This window comes from Cyprinus carpio, chromosome A6 (genome assembly GCF_018340385.1).
Source record: "Cyprinus carpio isolate SPL01 chromosome A6, ASM1834038v1, whole genome shotgun sequence".
Taxonomy (NCBI): Eukaryota; Metazoa; Chordata; class Actinopteri; order Cypriniformes; family Cyprinidae; genus Cyprinus; species Cyprinus carpio.
The window spans coordinates 2,606,049-2,614,746 of record NC_056577.1 but is presented as its reverse complement, the minus strand read 5'-3'; the positions used below and the strand labels follow the sequence as shown (position 1 = coordinate 2,614,746).

Sequence of the window (8,698 nt, the reverse complement as noted above, 5' to 3'; positions counted from 1 at the left end):
CCTGTTACTAGAATGTAGCTAGCATGTTTATAACATAATTAACATGTTGCTAACTTTGTTAGCATGTTTTAACTTGTAAGCATGATTTTTTATATTGCTAGCATTTTTAGCACACTGCTAGCATGCTTTACCTTTAAGGTGCATCCCGAATTGTGTACTTCTTAACTATTCAATGACACTTTAGTAGCACATTCACACTAAGAAAGTGCACTTTAAATACCCGGATGATGCACTCAAATAACCAGAAAAACGAAGTGTGGAATGTTGGACACTTCATGCACTCAACTGTTGCGTTAATTATGTCATGAAGGGGGAGGGGCTATCAGACTCCATTATGAATGACAAAATAACCTTATATTATTCATACACTACATGCATAAGTACATGGTGTATGTGTCACTACACACAACGCAGCTGTTGATACCATGATTAGCATTAGATTAGAAACATTATAATGGAAGCTTAAGAAATAGTACACAGAAGGGGATTTGACTGAGTCTCAATGAAGTCTTGGCTCATCTGAACATTCCATCAATGTAAGTCTATGGGATTTTTAATCTTCAGTTGTATGAAAAGCCTAAGTCGGATCAGTCTAAAAAGATAAAGCAAACTAAATCAGCCGAGTTTGGTGGTTATAGCTTGAAAACTCTAGGAGTAGCATTTAGAAATTTAGTCCAAGAAGAAGAAGCAGCAGCTTAAATAGCAGATCAGTAGGTTGACTTTCTCAAGCCAACCTTATAAAAAAAAAAATTAAATAAATAAAAAAGAGAATCCTTTACAGTTGTCAATAAGTACCTGAATATGTTATCATATATGCATCTGCCAATGGAATAATAAATTTCATGTGACTGAAACTATATGCATACATTTACATTTCATGCATTTTTAAATACATTACAGGACAACACTAAACAAATTAAAAATCTGTTTCTTTAAAAATATCTTTATTGTACACGTTTTCACAAGTAAACAGTGCAGCATCATCTAAGATACTGAAACTTTTCCCCAAGCTTGCGTTTTCAAATCCATGTCACAACATTTAATGAGGCTTGGGTCTCAAATTAAGAAAAAGAAAAGGTTCATGACACCGTAAACAATTGAAATTCTTTTCCTCTACAACCAAACAGATATTTACAGATTATACAAAAATCATAAAGTCCCAAGAGCGACAACACACTTTCCATCATGTGTTTTGCTGTCCTTTACTGGACCCTGTGCTTGTAGAACCAGCAGAGTCCTTTAGTGAAGTTCCAGCCGAGCGAAATGGAGAGAACATACAGGAGCCCGAGCAAAGCGAAGGGATACAGAAGCACCGCGGTGTTCTTTAAGAACGGAAGTGCTAAAGAAACAAGGGGAGAGAACCAGAGACAATGTTCAGCTTGTAGATACATGTCATAAAACACAGGGTCGTGACCAGAGATCGCATCACTTACCATTGTAGCCCAGGAATGTGATGTAAATATAGTAACCGATTGCAATGAGCCACAAGGTGTTTCCCACAAAATAACCCAGGAACCAGTCTGAACTTATGACCACAACATCTGTCAAGAAAGAGTAAAAGATGTGTTCACAAAGTCCCTGTTCATCATTACACACATGTATCCACCGGTTCACTTACGGTTGATGAAGAACAGCTGTAGAAAGTGCAGAATGACCAGGAGAGGGTAGAAAGCGTTTAGATGGACGTCAAACGCGTAGCCCCACTCCACATCGTAATCTCTGCTGGGATGTTTCAGTAGATATTTATTTGTGACAAACCTGGAGAAAAAAAAACAGGGATTACTGTACAGTGATACAGTAATAACTCTTCATGACTTATTCTAGTAAATTAGGCTGATTTATTACCATTGATACATGATCTATTACGGTATTATACATCATCTAGCATTACATATGGCTGATATATTGTCATTATTATTATTGTGTAAAGTACTTGATTCTGACTGGTCAGTCACAGCAAACATTATTGTATAACCACCACTAAACTGTTCAATCTGGCAACCCCAGACAAATGATTTCCTGATTATAATCATATTGAAAAACTAAGTCACACCAATATTCCATGTCTATTTATTTATTTGGTAAGAAATTATGTATTATACGGCCAAACAATAAAAAAAAAAAAAAAAAAAAATATATATAATAATAATAATAATAATAATAATAAATATATATTGTATATATATATAGGTCCTTCTCAAAAAAATAGCAATATATATATATTATATATATATTGTATATATATATAGGTCCTTCTCAAAAAAATAGCATATTGTGAAAAAGTTCATTATTATTTTCCATAATGTAATGATAAAAATTAAACTTTCATATATTTTAGATTCATTGCACACCAACTGAAATATTTCAGGTCTTTTATTGTTTTAATAACATACAGTCTCTGAGATTTTAATAATCTCAAAAAATTAGCATATCATGAAAAGGTTCTCTAAACGAGCTATTAACCTAATCATCTGAATCAACTAATTAACTCTAAACACCTGCAAAAGATTCCTGAGGCTTAAAAAAACTCCCAGCCTGGTTCATTACTCAAAACCGGAAATCATGGGTAAGACTGCCGACCTGACTGCTGTCCAGAAGGCCATCATTGACACCCTCACGCGAAAAGCCGGAGAGGTAAGACACAGAAAGAAATTTCGAACGAATAGGCTTGTTCCCAGAGTGCTGTATCAAGGCACCTCAGTGGGAAGTCGACTCTGTGGGAAGGAAAAAGTGTGGCCCAAAAACACTGCACAACGAGAAGAGGTGACAGGCCCCTGAGGAAGATTGTGGAGAAGGACCGATTCCAGACCTGGGGTTACCTGCGGAAGCAGTGGACTGAGTCTGGAGTAGAACACAATCCAGAGTCCACCGTGCACAGGCGTGTGCTTTTTGAACCAGAAACAGCGGCAGAAGCGCCTGACCGTGGGCTACAGAGAAGCAGCTTCTGGCCTGTTCTCCTCAGTGGTCCAAAGTACTTTTTTTTGGATGAAAGCAATTTTGCATGTCATTCGGAAATCAAGGTGCCAGAGTCTGGAGGAAGACGGGGGAGAAGGAATAAAATGCCTGAAGTCCAGTGTCAAGGGTACCCACAGTCAGTGGATTTGTCTGGGGTGACCATGTCACAGCTGCTGGTGTTGTCCACTGTGTTTTAAATCAAGGGCAGGGTCAATGCCCCCCAGCTAGCTATCAGGAGATTTTTGGAGCTCTTTCATGCTTCCATCTGCTGTGAAAGCTTTATGGAGATGAAGATTTTCGTTTTTCCAGCACGACCTGGCAACTGCTCTCAAAGTGCCAAAACCACTGGTAAATGGTTTACTGACCATGGTATTCTGTGCTCAATTGTCCTGCCAACTCTCCTGACCTGAACCCCATAGAGAATCTGTGGGATATTGGTGATAAAGTTGAGAGACGCAAGACCCAACACTCTGGATGAGCCCCCCTTACGCAGGGCCGCTTCGAAGCATCCTGGGCCTCCATAACACCATCAGCAGTGCCACAGGCTGATTGCCTCCATTTGGTCCACGCCGCATTGAAGCAGTCATTTCTGCAAAAGGATTCCCGACCAACTATTGAGGTGCATAACTGAACATAATGATTTGAAGGTTGACTTTTTTTGTATAAAAACACTTAAATTTTTTATTGGTCAGATGAAATATGCTATTTTTTTTTTTAGATAGGAATTTTGGTTTTCATGAGCTGTATGCCAAAATCATCAGTATTAAAACAATAAAAGACCTGAAAATATTTCAGTTGGTGTGCAATGGAATCTCAAATATATTAAAGTTTAATTTTTATCATAACATTATGGAAAATAATGAACTTTTTCACAATATGCAAATTTTTTGAGAAGGACCTGTATTTATATATGGTATTATATATATATATATATATTACAGCATTTATTAAAACGAAATTTAAAACTAAAAAATTTTTTAGTCATTTTGTCATTTGCTTTTGCCATTTTTATTAGTTTTGGTATTTTTTTATATTTCTATTTAACTTCATTTTTTATTTCAGTTTTAGTTATTTTAGCACTTTAACCTAAATGTACTTATTTCAGTTAGCTGCAGTTTTTAAAGTTTAATTATTTCATTCAATATTTATATTTTATTTTTTTATATGTTTTTTGTTTACTAATTTTTTTTTACTTTAATTTTTTTTTTCAGTTTTACTAATTTGAGTACTTTAACTTACAAACTTTTTTCAACCAGTTGCCAAGGCAACACTATTTATTTGAGTTTTTAAAGTTTAAGTTTTATATTCAGCATTTATATTTTACTTGATTTCAGCCATATTCCAATAAATGAATAATACTTTAATTTCAGTTAATGATAACAACTTTGCTTTGTGCTGGGGTCATAACCACCCTGTCCGGGTTTATTTTATGACAATGTAAACTTTTAATAAAAAGTGAAAACTTAAAAAAACCTAAACAATAAATATCCATCATCAACCAAAATCTAAAATTAACAATAAAAAAAAATCAATAATAAAAAAAATGCAAAAATCCATAACCCAGAAATAAAAACTGAATCAATACCATATCAGCAAAGTCAACATTAAGGAAAATGGACACATTATTATTGTGTTTGTGAGTGAGTGTGGCTCCTCACCACATGAGTGTAGATATGAGCAATCCGACTCCGACGCAGTCGATGAAAACAACCCACAGCAACAGCTTCAACGTCTCCACAAAACCCATTTCTAGAACCAGACCAAAGCCCACCGTCGACACTGCAGAGAAAACATGATTACTGAGCTGATGCAAGTTTACTTTCTAAACCCTTCCTATGTTTCCATCAAAAGTGCTCACCACACAGCCAGACGCTGAGCAGCACCAGGAACGCCGGGTCGTCCCGGGCCCACTGGTCTTTAGTCTGTTTGCGGTACTGGAAGTTGCGGTAAACCTTCTGCGGTGATGTGAACAGGTAGAGCATCTGCCATATGGCAAACTCAAAATCCATCTGTCTGAAATGCAGCAGTCGCCGCAGGTACTTGTAGCGCTTGGCGCCGGCCGTGTGCCGGGCCGCATCCCGCGCGCTCAGACTGCCGTTCCGGTGGATCGGCACGGAACTCGTCGGCAACATACTGTTGAGAGACGAGAGAGAGAGAGATTTAGTTATTACAAACACAGCAAGGCTGCAAATAAACATTAGAGCAAATCAGAGAAAGATCCATTCATTTCTAATTGATATAATAAAAACAGAAGCCCAAGTATAACACAAACCTTCCTAAATTTATTCCTAAATCACATTAGGAATATATTATGTGGCTGACAAGTCAAACTTATTTTTTATTTCATTGCAGTAAGTGCTGAAGTAGCCAGTACAGTAGATCTATTAACTATTTATGAATTTAATCTGAAAGAAATCAGCCTGAACTGTAATCTATCATCAAGAATTCAGCTTCATAATCAAATGTATTGTCAGTTCTTCAGTTTTTCTGCTTCCTGTAAATATAACCTGCTATGTAAACATGTAGAGCTGATCCAAGATCAGTCCTGTTACTCTTATTTGCTTTAGACAACTGACAGCAATGCTACAGTAGTTCTAAAACCACAGCAAACTCAAATCACTGTTTTAAAATCAAACTAGCGATTGTAAATGTCTCGGTGAAAGGTGATGCTTTATTAAGAACAAACAACGTAACACACCCGAAGCACTAGAGTGGCTCGATGCCACATAATAACCTGATAAACACGTTAGCTATCATGTCGCTTCTGCTCGCTGTGTGTAAATACGACACTCACCTGCTCTGCAGCAGTATCAGCAACTAATAAAGCTAAGCCCTTTTTAATCAGTGAGTAAAAAACGATGCAGCAACGGTGACATGTCAACTTCCTGCCTTGTCCGAACACGTAGCAGCGCAACCGATACAGTGACCCAGCTTCCTGTGTCAAGGCCTTCTGGGAAATGTAGTTTTGGGGAGAGAGCTGCGTTTCTATTGGTCCGTCATCTTTGTTTGTGTTCTTTCTGAAATATTCGCTGACATGTTATCTTTTGAAATATTTCCTTAAATGTTTGGTCGTCTGATGCACTGTAATATAAACCAGAAAAGATAAATTATACAAAAGAAAATGCTTTGTTATAAGGAAAATTATGTTAGTCATATATCAATTTTTTGTGTTTTTATTTTATATATATATATTATATATTATATATATATATCTTATATATATATATTATATATATATTGCACTGTGAATTAACATGAACTTACAGTGAACAACTGTCTTTTCATTAACAAATTGATAAATACTGTAATAAATGTATTGTTTTTCATTGTTATTATTGTTATTGTATATATATAGTACAGGTCAAAAGTTTGGAAACATTACTATTTTTAATGTTTTTGAAAGAAGTCTCTTCTGCTCATCAAGTCTGCATTTATTTGATCCAAAAATACAGAAAAAAACAGTAATATTGAGAAATATTATTACAAACTTAAAAATAATAGTTTTCTATTTGAATATACTTAAAAAAAATTAATTTATTCCTGTGATGCAAAGCTGAATTTTCAGCATCATTACTCCAGCCTTCAGTGTCACATGTAACATCCAGTCTATCACATGATCATTTAGAAATCATTCTAATATTCTGATTTATTAGGAGTGTTGGAAACAGTTCTGCTGTCTAATATATTTGATGAATAAAAGGTTAAAAAGAACTGCATTTATAAAAAAAAAAAAAAAATCCTAATAATATATATTCTAATAATATATTTTCTTTACTATCACTTTTTATCAATTTAACACATCCTTGCTGAATAAAAGTATTGATTTTATTTAAAAAAAAGAAAGAAAAAAAAAAGTACTGACCCCAAATTACACCAATATTTATATTTTTAAAACAAAATATTTATATTTTAAAAACATTTTTTTTTTTTTTTACTTTTTATTCATCAAAGTATCCTAAAAAAGTATCACATGTTCTGAAAAAATATTAAGCAGCAGAACTGTTTCCAACTTTGATAATGAATCATCATATTAGAATGATGATTTCTAAAGGATCATGTGATAATGATCCTAAAAATTCAGCTTTGCATCACAGAAATAAATGATAATTTAAAGTATAATAAATTTAAAAACTATTATTTTAAATTGTAAAAATATATCACAATATTAAATTTTTTTCTGTATTTTTGATCAAATAAATGCAGGCTTGATGAGCAGAAGAAACTTCTTTCAAAAACATTAAAAATAGTAATGTTTCCAAACTTTTGACCTTTACTGAATGTATATATATATATATAATATATATATATATATATATATATTATATATATATATATATATATATATATATATATTCTGATCTGTGAAGATGTAAAAGACACTGCAGGTTTCAAATAACTGATTATCACGATTGTGATGATTAAAATCATTTTAATAAGCCATTGACAAGCTGCTTGCTGCATGTTTAGAAACAACAGATGGCGCTCAAGTATTTTATACCTTTCCTTCCTGTCACTTTGATAACGTTTTTCATGAATAGCCATGACTTTTTAACAGGCCTATAAAAGCAAAAAATTATGAAAGTTATGATTTAAAACAACAACAACAATTCTGAGTAATAATTCTAAAACAAATCTTGATTGATTTCTTAATACTGAGAGTTATAATATAATAAGATGAAATACTGAGAGTTAAAAGCAAATAGTTCACCTCCTGTAAACCTGTATTTTGATCGCTGACAGATTTTTAGTGAGCAGTGTGTTTAGTTTACTTTTCCCCTGCAAAAGAGTAAATTTCTGTTTTAAGTCTATATTCACATGTCTGTAAAAAAAAAAAAAAAAAAAAACTCCCAAAAAACTCCTTTATTTTTACCTCCACATTTCTTGCAGGAGCAGAGCTCACCTGAGAGAAGAGCACATCACTTGGAGCAGTTCCTCTTTCAGAGGCATTTAAAAAAGCGCAGTTTGATGTTTTCCTCATATTTATTTAATAAGCACCACCACTTCATTCTGCTATCCCTCATGACGACCCGCAGGCTATTCATGTGGTGGATTGTAAAACACTTTGCACATCACTTCAGAAACAAGGTTTATTCGTGTCATTGTGGAACACTGACACAGTTTTCAGTTTCCATCACAATGAATGAAAAAGTCCTTCTTAGTCTTTCCATCTTTCAAGTGTTTAGTTTAAACCTTCATATTTTAAAATATTTAACAAAATAGGGAAATAAAATATAAAATGTATTAACATTATCATTAGTGAACATTAGCTAACATGAACCAGCATTTATTAATGTTAATTCCAACATTTACTACAGCATTATTAAAATCAAAAGTTGTGCTTGTTAACATTAATGCACTGTGAATTAACATGAACTTACAGTGAACAATTGTATTTTCATTAACATTAACAAATTGATAAATACTGTTATAAATGTATTGTTCATTGTTTGTTCATATAGTTAATACATTAACATTAAAGGAACCTTATTATAAAGTGTTACCAATTGTGACCCTGGACCACAAAACCAGTCTTAAGTGTCAATTTTTCGAAATTGAGATTTATACATCATCTGAAACTGAATAAATAAGCTTTCCAGTGATGTATTTGTTTGTTAGCATCGGTCAGTATTTGGTCGAGATACAACTATTTGAAAATATGGAATCTGAGTGTGCAAAAAAATCAAAATACTGAGAAATCACCTTTGAAGTTGTCCAATTGAATTCTTAGCAATGCATATTACTA

At 33.6% G+C, this 8,698-nt stretch overlaps 1 protein-coding gene across 1 annotated transcript; it reads right to left on the bottom strand.

Annotated features, from left to right (window-relative positions):
• Positions 1 to 927: 927 nt before the first annotated feature.
• LOC109066217 (protein unc-50 homolog) lies at positions 928 to 5,906 on the bottom strand. Its single transcript, XM_019083233.2, has 6 exons — positions 5,750 to 5,906; positions 4,814 to 5,088; positions 4,614 to 4,734; positions 1,619 to 1,758; positions 1,434 to 1,541; positions 928 to 1,339 (listed from the first exon to the last, which is right to left on the bottom strand). Exons 2-6 carry the CDS (start codon positions 5,085 to 5,087, stop codon positions 1,203 to 1,205), a joined length of 780 nt encoding a protein of 259 aa, XP_018938778.1. The 5' UTR covers position 5,088; positions 5,750 to 5,906; the 3' UTR covers positions 928 to 1,202.
• Positions 5,907 to 8,698: the final 2,792 nt, after the last annotated feature.